The sequence below is a fragment of the Salvelinus fontinalis genome, chromosome 10 (assembly GCF_029448725.1).
Source record: "Salvelinus fontinalis isolate EN_2023a chromosome 10, ASM2944872v1, whole genome shotgun sequence".
NCBI classification, from domain to species: domain Eukaryota; kingdom Metazoa; phylum Chordata; class Actinopteri; order Salmoniformes; family Salmonidae; genus Salvelinus; species Salvelinus fontinalis.
The window spans coordinates 24,633,366-24,648,496 of NC_074674.1; the positions used below are offsets into that span (position 1 = coordinate 24,633,366).

General features: G+C 43.2%; 1 protein-coding gene across 2 annotated transcripts in view; it reads right to left on the reverse strand.

Moving 5' to 3' along the window:
* Nucleotides 1-46: 46 nt before the first annotated feature.
* The window catches only part of LOC129863852 (syntaxin-binding protein 1-like), a 44,072-nt gene continuing 28,987 nt past the window's right edge, over nucleotides 47-15,131 (reverse strand). Inside the window, exons 14-19 of one of the 2 annotated variants that reach the window (XM_055936187.1) lie at nucleotides 13,240-13,378; nucleotides 11,849-11,958; nucleotides 11,451-11,552; nucleotides 11,157-11,242; nucleotides 10,057-10,211; nucleotides 47-2,181 (exon numbers count right to left, since the gene is read on the reverse strand). In XM_055936187.1, the coding sequence (XP_055792162.1) occupies nucleotides 2,099-2,181; nucleotides 10,057-10,211; nucleotides 11,157-11,242; nucleotides 11,451-11,552; nucleotides 11,849-11,958; nucleotides 13,240-13,378 (675 nt within the window). In that variant the 3' untranslated portion in view covers nucleotides 47-2,098. Of the gene's footprint in view, nucleotides 2,182-4,982; nucleotides 5,098-10,056; nucleotides 10,212-11,156; nucleotides 11,243-11,450; nucleotides 11,553-11,848; nucleotides 11,959-13,239; nucleotides 13,379-15,131 lie in introns of those variants that run through there. The other variant, XM_055936186.1, reaches the window with a different exon arrangement.

Sequence of the window (15,131 nt, forward strand, 5' to 3'; positions counted from 1 at the left end):
CAAGAGAGTGCCTTACAATGTAGCTACAGTAAGAACGTGCTGAGTCTTTCTCCTTGTAATGTAAGCCAATTTATTAGACAGCCTTGGTACATTGGTACACATGAAGTATAGTTTTGTTTGTGCTTCAACACTCGCAAACATAGAATCCCAATGAGTTAAACAGGTTTAGGACAGACTTACATTTTTAAAGATTTGTTTCTCTGATAAATAACTTTGATATACATGAATTGAATAGACAGAGACCCTATACAACAGCAACTGATAATAGGAAACAATTCAAATTAAATTAAGCGTTTGCATCACAGAAAACGCATAGTGCAATATACAACCTGTTTGGCCAGGCAAGAGAAATAAAAAATAGATATAAAACGTTGAAATATTGGTGTTACATTTTCTTTGCAAAGCCATTCGCCGTTGGAAGAGTTAACATTGCACCAGCAGAGAAAAACTAACGGACAGACAAACAAAATATAGATATTAGTTATTTTCCCAGTTCACCACTACAGCTACAGATAAAACATCACAGACACACGTGGCTTCACATTTGCATTTTTTTTAAAGGAAATCTTTTACTACTTCACTGTCAGAAACATCACCAGTCAACAGTGAGACACTAAAAACATCAACGTATGCCATATACACAACACACTACTCAGTGCATGACCCGGTTAAACATTTTGATACTAACCAATGATGACTTACACTGAGTGTTCAAAACATTAGGAACACCTGCACTTTTCCATGACCGGTGAATCCAGGTGAAAGCTATGATCCCTTATTGATGTCACCTGTTATTTCCACTTCAGATCAGTGTAGATGAAGGGGAGGAGACAGGTTAAAGAAGGATGTTTAATGCTTGAGACATGGATTGTGTATGTGTGCCATTCAGAGGGTGAATGGGCAAGACAGAAGATTTAAGTGCTTTTGAACCGGGTATGGTAATAGGTGCCAGGTACACCGGTTTGAGTGTCAAGAACTGCAACGCTGCAGGTATTTTTTCAGCTCAACTGTTTCCTGTGTGTATCAAGAATGGTCCAAGAGCATCCAGCCAACTTGACACAACTGTGGGAAGCATTGGAGTCAACATGGACCAGCATCCCTGTGGAACGCTTTCAAATACCTTGTAGAGTCCATGCCCTGACAAATTGAATCGGTTCTGAGGGCAAAAGGGGTGCAACTCAAAATTAGGAAGGTGTTCCTAATGTTTTGTGCACTCCGTGTATAATGTGACAGGATACAATACTGAAATACAAGCGGCCCTTCATGATTATTCTGTAAACATCTGCAAGCAATGGCCTTTTTGACACTAAAACGTAAAATCTCTCCAGAGAAAAAGGAAAAGGATGTGGCGAGTAAATACAGTCTTATGGCTGGAGGAGGGATGCTTCTAGCATTCTGTAGCTATTTACACAGCCCCGTTTCTCTCTATCCTCAGACCTTGGGTCAGTCTAGCTGTTTTGTCACTGTCTTACTCACAAGACAGAACTGTGATTGAATGATTTCTCGAGTTGCTTGGTTACGGTATTGCCACACTAAAGGATATACAGTAACAGTACGGACAATGTTCAGGCATGCTACTGACACAAACATCTTGACCAGCTAGGATTCTACCCCCTGATAGGACAGGGATGAGTTATGTTGCATGTTGAGTGATATGATTTTACTGCATTAACTTAACCTAGTGCCAACCAAGGCATCCCTCCTCCACCCACTATCAATAAAAATCACACCAAGAAGATAAACTGAGGGGAACAAACAGAGAAAACCTCTACCTGTTACACTTTCTAGCAGGTTTCATAGCATACGATATTACATTTGGTACTTTCAGTTTCAAATGGCCTTAGTTGATATTTAAACTTTTTTTAATTTTAAATACTTTCCGTTATTTGCATCCATTGTAAAATATGAGAATACTTGTAACATGATTTAGATCTGTTTAAACATTTATTTTGTTCATTAATGCTGTCATTGTTTTTGTTTGTAGTAATTTTTTTTGCTCAAGCAAGATACATACAGAATGAAGGTAGGATCTGGGGAAGGTGACTGGGGGGAGGTTAAGGTGAGAAGACTGGAAGGAGATGGATGGGGCTGGGCGATTTTAGCTCGCCGGTTCCTCGTCTGGTTTGTTCATGGTCTTGAGCTGTTCCAGGAGGGCGGTGGGGGTGAAGACGTGGGTCGATCCTAGAGAGGTGGACAGATACGCAGCAGAGGACACACACAGACAGAGCATGGTATTAGAGTTGCCTAAACATTAGCTCGCTAGGAAAATGTGTTTTCAGCTCTTGGCTATGAATGCTTTGATGGAAGCACTATTCTTGAGATTTTTTTGGGGGGAAATAAGATAAACATAAGTACAACCAAAAAACTTGAATTCATAGTCAATAGCCAGCATTTAAAGAATGTATTGGTTATAATACGATGTGTGGGCTATTCACGCGTTTTTAAAATCAAGGAAGATTGGTGACTTGTGATCTAGTGCCTGCCAACAATTCACAAAATTGTATGTCACATGCAATTGGATCGCTTGTGATTGGACAGTGATGTACTGACATCACAGAGCTGGCTTTTGAGCCAGCTGCAAAGCACTGGTGGTAGGAACCCTGTGACCACAGCTATAGGAGGGAGCAGCAAATCAGATGTAAGCGTGTGCATGTGATCTAAGAAGCTTTTATCGCAGTGCATGCAAACAGTCTAATAGCAATATGTAAAATCAGGTAAAGACAAAAGCAGATTTCTGTCCAGCCATTCTCTGATTGGATGACATCAGGGAAGTTATTGTGCCTATGCTTGTAAATAAAACGTGAAGTTAAAAGCTAAACACAACAGCACCACCAAAATATGAATGAGCTGACTTTTTCATAGCTGAAGACACATTTTGGACACAGTATAACTCAGGAGGTATTCGATTGGAGTAAACCAAACCTTTCTCCGTATAGTTTGTCACCAAGTCGTTGAATGTGTTGATGGCTTACCCGCCATCTTGGACAAACCAAGGCTTTCATTCATAAAGCGAACCGCTGGACCAAAGTTTTGATTTACTCCCCACACCTACTAAGCAGTTGGTTTAGTATTGTTGTTATTCTTCATCTGTTTGTTTCTGAAGCAAAGCTGCATGTTTCTGCCATTTTGGCTCACCAAGGAAGACGCTGAGGTTTATCTGTGCTAGGTACAATTCATTTAAAGCTCAGTAAATCTGATTGCTCATGCCAGTTCCAGGCCTTTCTAGATGTGATATTGACAGCCAATCAGGAGGGCTGGTTTATCCCATCAATAGGTACAGGCAGAGACAGGAGAGGAAGAGGCGAGTCCATCTTAAGTTGGGTCACCATAGTGATGCAGGCATCTTGTGTGTAAGGGAGGGTGGAGTGGGGTGTAGGTGAGCACTAGTCACAGACCAACTTTGGACTGGCGCCTGGTTCTCTCCTGTCTCTCAGCGTCTGAAACACACAGCTTTGCAGGGCTCTGGCCAGAAACACAGTGAGCCACGTTGCTCCCCAACACCCACTACATGGGTAGGATTATATCCAAACACCAAATAACAGAAACAAACAGTCTGAGTAAATTAACAATGGACATTTCGTTCAGGACGGGTTGAATACGGCAGTATATGGTAAAGCCTCCATACTGCACGTGGTGATTGATACTTACAAAAAAAATACCAAAACCATAAAACCAAAAGTTGTTTGAAAAAAATATGGCTTTAGCAGATAAGCAAGAATGAGATGGATGCCCTTTAATGCTGTGTTCAGGGAAACTCACTCAGGTGGCAATTTAACAAATTGTGCAGAATATCGCCACCTTACTTGCAAAATCCCCAAAATAGGCAGTGATGCGGTAATTGCTAATATTGGTGTTTGAAAAATATACCTTTCCTAGACTATGTGCTTTTAGAATCCTGTCTCTGTGTACCAAAACCCATATTGGTCTACTATTGGTTAACCATGCTGTATGGGCCACATATGGTGTCGCAAAAGGGAAAATATGGAGCTATATGGCGAACAAAGTGAGGGGAAAATCGTGAAGGCTTTTTATGATGTGTAGCATCTTTTCTAGGCGCTAAAGCATATCGAGTGAACATCGCTACATTCCCAGTGTCAGTGTCTGCAGAGAAGCACTGTGTCCGAGCGAGCAGAAATAGCAGTAGGGAGCTGAAGTTTATTCTTTGACCGAATGGTGTGGAGACCAACATTAGTGTTCTCTGCAGATGACTCCTGGGCCATGTAAGCATGCATGTGATGTCTGGTGGACCGAGAGAACGTGAGTTGGAGGAGAGGTGGAGGAAGTTGAAAGATTGGGAGCAAAAAATACATCTACGGAAAAAAATGACAATCCTTCCTTGAAAGCCAACATCAACTCAAGGACCTATCCTGAAAAAAAACATTAAATCAAGGTGATTGTCTTGGAGGTGTTATTTACAAAAATAATTAGTAATAATAGTAATAATAAAGGAATAAAGATGATTCTCGGGGGTAGATTAAATCTGCGCCAAAAAATGATAAATTCTGGGAAACAGGTTACGAAACAGTCTGAGAGGGACGATTTAATCCACCCAGTTGAGATGAGGTGGGGGTGGAGGAGGGCAGCAGGGATGGGGTCAGGACGCCTGTAGCATGGCCAGCCCACATAGGCTGCACATCCTGAAGGCCCAACAGATAGATACTGCAACACATGCCCATTCTATCTGTCAGCATGACAAGGCCAATCACTATTGGCTGTGGGGGTCACCAATCACACTGTCTTACGCTGTGATTGGGTGTTGGCCTGCAAGAGGTGGAGCCTGAGGTGACTGGGCCATGCAGTGAGCCAGGGGCCAGACGGCCATCCCTGAGGGTGGGGCGGAGTTCAAGCAGTAGTGAATGTAGTAAGAGGAGTACGGAGGGAAAGAAAGCCCTTGTGCTGTGGACGTTCAGAAAGGGCTTCTTTGCGCGGCTGCCTTTACTTTGTCAGAGTGTGATTTCTCCCTCCCTCCCTCTCTCTTTCTGTCTCACTCGTCTGAGCCTGCGTCTGGCTCCTCAAAGGACACCCTAGTGGACTCTCGGAAGTCAGGGTGCTGCAGGTCCGTTAAGAATTTGATGGGGGTGATGGTGTGGGTGGAACCTGTGGAGGAACAGAGGGCGCTTCACGCTCATTTCTCATCACATGCCATGCCACGCCCCCCATGCCACGTTCTCTTTTCTGCCACTTTCTCTGCCATCTCGACAAAAAGGGGTTAAACACACCACTGCACAGCACTACCCACATACTGTGAATAGTCATACACGCGCCCACACGCAAACACACGGACACGAAACCCAGACGCACAGAAAAAGACAGGGCGTAGCTGCAATTCAAAGACAACAGTGTTTTAGACAGAACAGGACTGAATCCAAAAGCATAGCACAGCAACAAAATAACAGAGAAGACACACTCCCTTATGACAAGAACTGGCTGACCAGAGACAACATTCAATAAACAGGGAACACACGTCACCCAAAAGGGGTTTACACATATCACAAGGGGTATCTTAGAGAAGTGTTCATCAGAAACATAGCGTTTTCCGCCAGCGAAGTAGCTAGATTCTTAAGTAAGTCTAGCACTAACAGAAGGAGTGTTGATTGCCTCAACAGGCAAACTAAGGTCATGACATAAGCTTACTCTTCAAGAATCTTTACTGACTGGGATTCGTGGCGTTTGTACAGTGCCTTGCAAAAGTATTCATCCCCCTTGGCATTTTTCCTATTTTGTTGCATTACAACCTATAATTTAAATGTGTTTTTATTTGGATTTCATGTAACGGGTATACACAAAATAGTCAAAATTGGTGAAGTGAAATGAAAAAAATCTGAAAAGTGGTTAAGTGGTGCGTGCATATGTATTCACCCTCTTTGCTATGAAGGCCCTAAATAAGATCTGGTGCAACCAATTACCTTCAGAAGTCACATAATTAGTTAAATAAAGTCCACCTGTGTGCAATCTAAGTGTCACATGATCTGTCACATAATCTCAGTATATATACACCTGTTCTGAAAGGCCCCAGGGTCTGCAACATCACTAAGCAAGGGGCACCACCAAGCAAGTGGCACCATGAAGACCAAGGAGCTCTCCAAACAGGTCAGGGACAAAGTTGTGCAGAAGTACAGATCAGGGTTGGGTTATAAAAAAATATCGGAACATCCCACGGAGCACCATTAAATCCATTATTAAAACATTGAAAGAATATGGCACCACAACAAACCTGCAAAGAGAGGGCCGCTCACCAAAACTCACGGAACAGGCAAGGAGGGCATTAATCAGAGAGGCAACAAAGAGACCAAAGATAACAGTGAAGGAGCTGCAGAGCTCCACAGCGGAGATTGGAGTATCTGTCCATAGGACCACTTTAAGCCGTACACTACACAGAGCTGGGCTTTACGGAAGAGTGGCCAGAAAGAGCCATTGCTTAAAGAAAAAAAAATAAGAAAACACATTTGGTGTTCGCCGAAAGGCATGTGGGAGACTCCCCAAACATATAGAAGAAAGTACTCTGGTCAGATGAGACTAAAATTGAGCTTTTTGGCCATCAAGGAAAACGCTATGTCTGGCGCAAACCCAATACCTCTCATCACCCCGAGAACACCATCCCCACAGTGAAGCATGGTGGTGGCAGCATCATGCTGTGGGGATGTTTTTCATCGGCAGGGACGGGGAAACTGGTCGGAATTGAAGGAATGATGGATGGTGCTAAATACAGGGAAAATCTTGAGGGAAACCTGTTTCAGACTTCCAGAGATTTGAGACTGGTACGGAGGTTCACCTTTCAACAAGACAATGACTCTAAGCATACTGCTAAAGCAACACTTGAGTGGTTTAAGGGGAAACATTTAAATGTCTTGGTTTGGCCTAGTCAAAGCCCAGACCTCAATCCAATTGAGAATCTGTGGTACAACTTAAAGATTGCTGTACACCAGTGGAACCCATCCAACTTGAAGGAGCTGGAGACGTTTTGCCTTGAAGAATGGGCAAAAATCCCAGTGGCTAGATGTGCCAAGCTTATAGAGACATACCCCAAGAGATTTGCAGCTGTAATTGCTTGCTTATTTCTTGTTTGTTTCACAACAACTTTTTCTGCATCTTCAAAGTGGTAGGCATGTTGTGTAAATCAAATGATACAAACCCCCCAAAAATCCATTTTAATAAAATAGGAAAAATGCCAAGAGGGGTGAATTCCTTCGCAAGCCACTGTATATGGGAGTAAGGAAGCTAATTGAGGTCAAATATGTTGTTGTGTGGATAAGCCAGAGTTTTAATGAGGTCGAGTGCGGTCGGCACTCAAATGAGAGAAAGATTATCTGGATGAATTCTCTCCTTCGTCCTTCTTTATTCACCTGTGGTCAACATAGTGGGAATAGAATACAGTTGCATTGGCACTGATGATGGCAGACACGTTGGCATTTGTGTCCTGCTGATCACAATGAATGGAGACTAGGGCTGTGGTGGTCCCGAAATTTCGTCAGCCGTTGATTGTCAAGCAAATAACTGTCGGTCTCACGGTAATTGACCGTTAATTAACAAATACATTTAGCATCTCCTGGCTTCCACATCTAGCCTACAAGCCACTGATGCAGACCTTTGGAACATCTGCGTTTTAAAAAGTCTAATAAATCCATGTAATATAGCCTAAACCTTCACAATAAATCCATTATTTATTATAGACAGGTCTAAAGAAGAATGATATGAAGAAAATGTAGTTTATTTCAGAAGAACAGAATATCATACTCGAGTTGTCCTTATGTTAGGTCCTGATCTGGCTATGACAATTGGCTGCGGGCTACACTAGTTCATTTAGCAGACAAGATTTGCTTAGAATTCCGTGCCATTATTTTATAATATGAAGAATACAATTGAACAAAGCTGAATAAAATAGAAAGGATCTTTTCTCCAAACGATTTGAGGGAGTGCGCATATATGCAGCTATTCTGTGTGGAGTGGTTAACAAAGAAATAGGTATTCTATATGCTTAATTTACAGTTATTAATGTAACTTTGTAGTTGTTCTACAAACATTGGGCTATATGTTTACATTTGTAATACATTGTAAGGATGCATGATGTGACTCTAATGAGGATTTGAAAAAAGTCACTTGAAACGCATGAGCTCTGCTTTATTTTTTGAGCAGGCTGTACACACTGCATCAGTCTCTCATTCACAATTTGACAAGCACTTGATAATGCCTAGAATTTTACAGTGGCATCCCCTTTGTGTGGCCGTAATGCACCCTAAAAAAATACATGCCTTTTGCGGCCAGTGGCCGTTATGCCTTTCTCCCTGAGTGCTGCGCGCTCCGAATCACCTCTCACTCACATGGCTCTCCATCACGTGATCGGGTCTTTCTCACAGGCTACAAGTGAAGACAGACACATCGGGGACGCAACTGTGTGCGTCCTTATCCAATTCTGAGGTGCATATTGAAGATATTGGAAGAACTGTCCACATTTACTTTGTCAGCCAACAAGATGAATAGGCCTAACGAACAGCAAAAACACTAGCCTATGTCAATCTACTATCCCCCATAGTACAAAAGTTGACCTATTGTATTCTGTGCGAGAAATACATATTCCAAACAGTCTGGGACAGTTGTGGGATGCAATAGATCCCAAATTAATACAACCACTAGCATAAATGTTTTGTATTTTTTACTATTAGTCTATTTCTTCACATTATAAGTGCAGCAATGCGCACATTAGTAGGCTAAAAGTGCAAATGTTCCATTAACGGAAAACACCATTATCAAAAATGACCGTAAATGCGATTATGCATGTAATGCTTTTATTATAAAGGTGCAGTTTAATGGTGAAAATTATCTTCCCCAAACTTGAAACTCACATGCTGCTTATGTATGCCAGTTAGGTTCTACTCCCCTTGTAAAGAGGATTAATGTGCTTAATTTTAAGAAGTTATTTGGCCACTTTATTTGTGATACAAACCTTATCAAAACATATAGGCCTATGGGCTAGGCTACATGAAATGTGATTTGATTTGATTTGACTATGATTTGAAAAAGTGCTGGGCATCATTCACAAGTGATAATATATCATTCACAAGTGATAGGGTAATATTGTCACCCATCAGACTATTCTTGATTTAATCTTGTATTTATTATTTTGTATATGTGTGAAATATGTATCGAAACAGGGGCAGCGGGGAAAAATACATAAATAGCAAATGGAGGACACTTTTCCCGTGGTTCATTTTCATGCCAGCTAGGCAGGCTATACTCCTGTTGTAAATATAAGCAATGTGCTTAACATTAGGAAAGTTGAGAAATAAATATAGTAGGCCTAACCTATAGAAAGCTGATGAGATCCTCCTCTTTTTAGTAGAGGCCATCGCTCTGTTTTCTCATGCAACTGCATAGCCTATAGAAATGTTGCGCAACATGAGCTCATGGGCTCTCATGAAGTGTTTGATTAGATTTTCGATTAGATTTGCATTGATACCAGAGTGATTAGAGGGACAATAGAGTGCTGAGTACCAGGTAGTTAGTACGTTTGGTAGGCTACTAATGACCAGCATCAGCATCAGAGCATGGAGAAGCCTAATTACCGTGACTAAACGATCACGTGGAATTTGACTGCCTTCATGACTTGTGACCGGTGTGGCGGTAATATGGTCACCACAACAGCCCTAATGGAGACCAATAACAGAATTAGCCAGTGTACGAGAGTCAGTCAGTTAGAGAAGTACACCCATTTCCCAATCTACGTCTTAGTCCCCCATCCCTAGGCACTTTGTGTAGACCCTGAAAAGAATTGGGTAGGTATAAGCCATTCCACCTAGCCTATCAGAGGGCATGGTGGACATATTACCTATTCAGACTGTTCAGACCTACAACAAGTGCCCAGGGGGAGGGGTTATATGTCCATTCGAAATGAGTCTGCATTCTTGCATAAATGAAAGGCAACTGTGTGTTAATGTACCAGTAAGATCAGTCTATGTAAGTGTATTTTCTCTTAGGACTGTTCTGTCACACTCCCTATGGGGGAGTGCCTCCCTACCACCTCGGCCTGCGCTCAGTGGCGCCCCCCGGTGTCAGACTCACCAATGATGGCCTCCCACTTCCCGTTGGCCTGCGTGACCTCGTAGGCAGAGCGCATCTCGCTGAAGGACGCGCCTCCGATGATGAAGACCATGACGCGCGGCCCGGTGCGGTACTCGCCTGGGGTCTTATTCTTGTGCCATTGGCCATACCGGGCACTGCCAGGGAGGGAGAAGCACAATCAAAAAGGGTGACATATCACAGTGTTACTCTTCTTCACTATTTCATCACTGCTGTACTGGGCAGAGTAATGGGCAGAGAGAAAGGATCTTTCTCCATGTGGAGACAACTAGCTATATAACATATCAACAAACCACATCATATGATACAGCAATCTGATGCTCCACTGCGCAGTTAATGATGTGGCATGCAATCATGGGCTGACCAATGTAATGTCTCCAATGTAGTCGGTCTGGAATGCGACCAGTGTGTGTGAATGTGTGTTTGGCTGCGTCATGGCTGTGCAAGGCGTCTAGTGAAATGTGCTTATTTCCCAATGAGTCAATAACATTGGGGCTGGGGAATGAATGGTGGTTGAAGTGGCTCCCATTCTCAGCAGCACATATCCCATGTCAAATCAATACACACACAATGAAGGTCTAGTGGGGGGAGGGATATGCAGGGGTCAATGTGTCAGCACTCTCTCATCATTCCCCAGTGCACGCACACCAACCACTGTGGTAGTAGTATGAGGGTTAGATGCCTTGGCTTTGTCCCAAATGGCACCCTATTCCCTACATTGTCCAATACTTTTGACCAAAGCCCTCTGTTGCAGTACTGTATGTTTGACTGAATACACAGCCCTCTGGTTGTCTTTTCTCCTGTTTGTCACTGCTTAGTTCCGCCCTTCACTCTTTTACAGCCAATCAGAGTATTTATCTCCCCTCTCCCTCAGAGCCCAAATAACTATTGATCTATGACCCTCCTTGCTTTGTCATCTCAGTAGCGCTACTACACTGCAATACATTCCTGTGTGTGTGTGTGTGTGTGTGTGTGTGTGTGTGTGTGTGTGTGTGTGTGTGTGTGTGTGTGTGTGTGTGTGTGTGTGTGTGTGTGTGTGTGTGTGTGTGTGTGTGTGTGTGTGTGTGTGTGTGTGTGTGTACCTGACTGCAGTGCTGCTGAAGGAGGCAGAGGAGCGGGTAGATATGTAAGGGTAGTGCTTGGTGTCCAGCTTATCTTCAATCACATCCTGCAGGGATGACAAGGAGAAAGGCAGAACAAGAGCATGGTCAGCAAATATAAAAACACAGAAAACTGGGATGGCCTGAAACACACACACACACACACACACACACACACACACACACACACACACACACACACACACACACACACACACACACACACACACACACACACACGCGAGACAGAGACTATGTGTATGTCTAGTAACTGACCTCCATGATGTCCTTGACCAGTGGTGTCCAGCGTGACAGCTGATAGGTCTGCTCACTCACACGTTCCTTCCTGTCCAGCTTCTTCCCCCTGCGGAGGGTGGACTAGAGGGAGGAGGAACATGGGGTGAAAAATAACAAAGGGGGAGAGTTAAATTACTGCAAATATCAGTCTGATCGAAGTGTTTAATTGAGACCCATATGAAAGGAATAATATGGTAGGAGAGAGAGAGCGAGAGAGAGCGAGAGAGAGAGAGAGAGAGAGAGAGAGAGAGAGAGAGAGAGAGAGAGAATATAACAGGTGTTGAAAAGGTGGCGGTGCATCTGTGTCCTTGACTGCAGAAGAGGAGGCTGGCCAGACACAAAGTGGCCAACAACAGGAAGTAGGAGTGCTGACTCACGTCTGTGATGATGGGCACACCCAGGTGGGCCATGTTGGTGATGATCTCACTGTCCTCGGGAGGGATCTGGGCATGCTGGATGAGCTTGTTCAGGTTCTCCTCTGTGATGCCTACCCAACAGAACCCCACAGGTTGTTAAGCTCTTATAGGTTAACTTTAAGCCTAATTTATACACTACGTACGTGCACAATGCAAGAAAGCAATTAGCTACATAAAATGGTGATACTGCATAGTTGGATGAGTTACAAATTGCGTCTCTGCACACATTTGCATATTGCTACACAACTACTTCCATTTTGCACAGCTTGTAAATAGAGAAAAAATATAGGCTTTAGGAATAAACAGGAAAAACTGATCCTAGATCAGCTCTTCGAGTTAGGGTTGTGTTTGAGGCTAGGGTTAGGGTTGAACCAAGATGTGGTTATGAAGCTAGGGTTAGCTATGGTTGAGGCAGGACGGGAACATGAAGCTAGGGTTAGGGTTGTGGTTGAGGCTAGGGTTAGGGTTGAACTGGGATGTGAATATGAAGCTAGCGTTAAGGTTAGGGTTAGGTTTATGGTTGAGGCTAGGGTTGAATTGGGATGTGGACATGAAGCTAGCATCAGGATTAAGGTTGTGGTTTAGGTTAGGGTTGAACTGGGATGTGGATATGAAGCTAGCATTAGGATTAAGGTTGTGGTTTAGGTTAGGGTTGAACTGGGATGTGAATATGAAGCTAGCGTTAAGGTTAGGGTTAGGTTTATGGTTGAGGCTAGGGTTGAATTGGGATGTGGATATGAAGCTAGCATTAGGATTAAGGTTGTGGTTTAGGTTAGGGTTGAATTGGGATGTGGACATGAAGCTAGCATTAGGATTAAGGTTGTGGTTTAGGTTTAGGTTAGGGTTGAACTGGGATGTGGACATGAAGCTAGCATTAGGATTAAGGTTGTGGTTTAGGTTTAGGTTAGGGTTGAACTGGGATGTGGATATGAAGCTAGCATTAGGATTAAGGTTGTGGTTTAGGTTAGGGTTGAACTGGGATGTGGATATGAAGCTAGCATTAGGATTAAGGTTGTGGTTTAGGTTAGGGTTGAACTGGGATGTGGATATGAAGCTAGCATTAGGATTAAGGTTGTGGTTTAGGTTAGGGTTGAACTGAGATGTGGATATGAAGCTAGCATTAGGATTAAGGTTTAGGTTTAGGTTAGGGTTGAATTGGGATGTGGACATGAAGCTAGCATTAGGATTAAGGTTGTGGTTTAGGTTTAGGTTAGGGTTGAACTGAGATGTGGATATGAAGCTAGCATTAGGATTAAGGTTGTGGTTTAGGTTAGGGTTGAACTGGGATGTGGATATGAAGCTTGGGTTAGGGTAAATGTTAGGGTTAAAAGTCGAGCATCTTTCAGTTTCACCGTTCTTGAGGAAGATGTAGAGGAGGATGATGCGGATCTTGTCGTGGGTGGTGACGTTGGCGTCCAGCAGGATGGGCACGATGGCCCTCATGGGGTCCTTGATCTTCTCCCCTTCAGCATCTGTACCCATGGCCAAGTCCTACATACCACACAGACAGGAGATTAGCGATACATCCCAAATAGCAACCTATTCCTTATATACAATACATTCGGAAAGTACTCAGACCCCTTGACTTTTTCCACACTTTGTTACGTTACAGCCTTATTCTAAAATGTAACATTTTTTCCTCATCAATCTACACAAAAAAAAAACATAATGACAAAGCAAACAGGTTTTTAGACATTTTAGCAAATTTATTACAAATAAAAACTGAAATACCTTATTTACATAAGTATTCAGACCTTTTTCTATGAGACTCAAAATTGAGCTCAGGTGCATCCCGTTTCCTTTGATCACCTTTGAGATGTTTCTACAACTTGATTGGAGTCCACCTAAGGTAAATTCGATTGATTGGACATGATTTGGAAAGGCACACACCTGTTTATATAAGGTCCCACAGTTGACAGTACATGTCAGAGCAAAAACCAAGCCATGAGGTCGAAAGAATTGTCCGTAGAGCTCCGAGACAGGATTGTGTCGATGCACAGATCTGGGGAAGGGTACAAAACATTTCTGCAGCATTGAAGGTCCCCAAGAACAGTCTCCTCCATCATTCTTAAATGGAAGAAGATTGGAGCCACCAAGACTCTTCCTAGAGCTGGATGCCTGGCCAAACTGAGCAATTAGGGGAGAAGGGCCTTGGTCAGGGAGATGACCAAGAACCTGATGGTCACTCTGAGAAAGCTCCAGAGTTCCTCTGTGGAGATGGGAGAACCTTCCAGAAGGAAAACCATCTCTGCAGCACTCCACCAATCAGGCCTTTATGGTAGAGTGGCCAGACGGAAGCCACTCAGTAAAAGGCACAAGACAGCCCACTTGGAGTTTGCCAAGAGGCACCTAAAGACTCTCCGACCATTAGAAACAAGATTCTCTGGTCTGATGAAACCAAGATTGAACTCTTTGGCCTGAATGCCAAGCATCATGTCTGGAGGAAACCTGGCTCCTGAATGAAGCAAAGTACAGATATATCCTTGATGAAAACCTGCTCCAGAGTGCTCAGGACCTCAAACTGGGGCGAAGGCGAACTTCCAAAAGGACAACAACCCTAAGCACACAGCCAAGACAACGCAGTAGTGGCTTTGGGACAAATCTCTGAATATCCTTGAGTGGCCCAGCCAGAGCCCGGACTTGAACCCGATCAAACATCTCTGGAGAGACCTGAAAATAGCTGTGCAGCGACGCTCCCCATCCAACCTGACAGAGCTTGAGAGGATCTGCAGAGAAGAATAGGAGAAACTCCCCAAATACAGCTGTGCCAAGCTTGTTGTGTCATACCCAAGAAGACTCGAGGCTGTAATCACTGCCAAAGGTGCTTCAAGAAAGTACTGAGTAAAGGGTCTGAATACTTATGTAAATGTGATATTTCAGTTTCTTATTTTTAATGCATTAGCAAAAATGTCTATAAACCTGTTTTTGCTTCGTCATTATAGGGTGTTGTGTGTAGATTTATGAGGGAAAAAACGATAACACATTTTAGAATAAGGCTGTAATGTTACAAATTTTTTTTTAAAGTAAAGGGGTCTGAATACTTCCAGAATGCAGTGTAGTGCACTATACTGTACAAGTAAGTAAGTAAGCTTGCGAGTCGGAATGGTAGATTGTGTTGGGTGAAACGCGGAAGGCAAATTTCGGTTGAATGCATTCAGTTGTGCGACTGACTAGATATCCCCTTTCCCGTTCCCAATAGCGTGTTTCTGTAGCGTGAGGCAGCTTGATGTACAAGTACATCCCT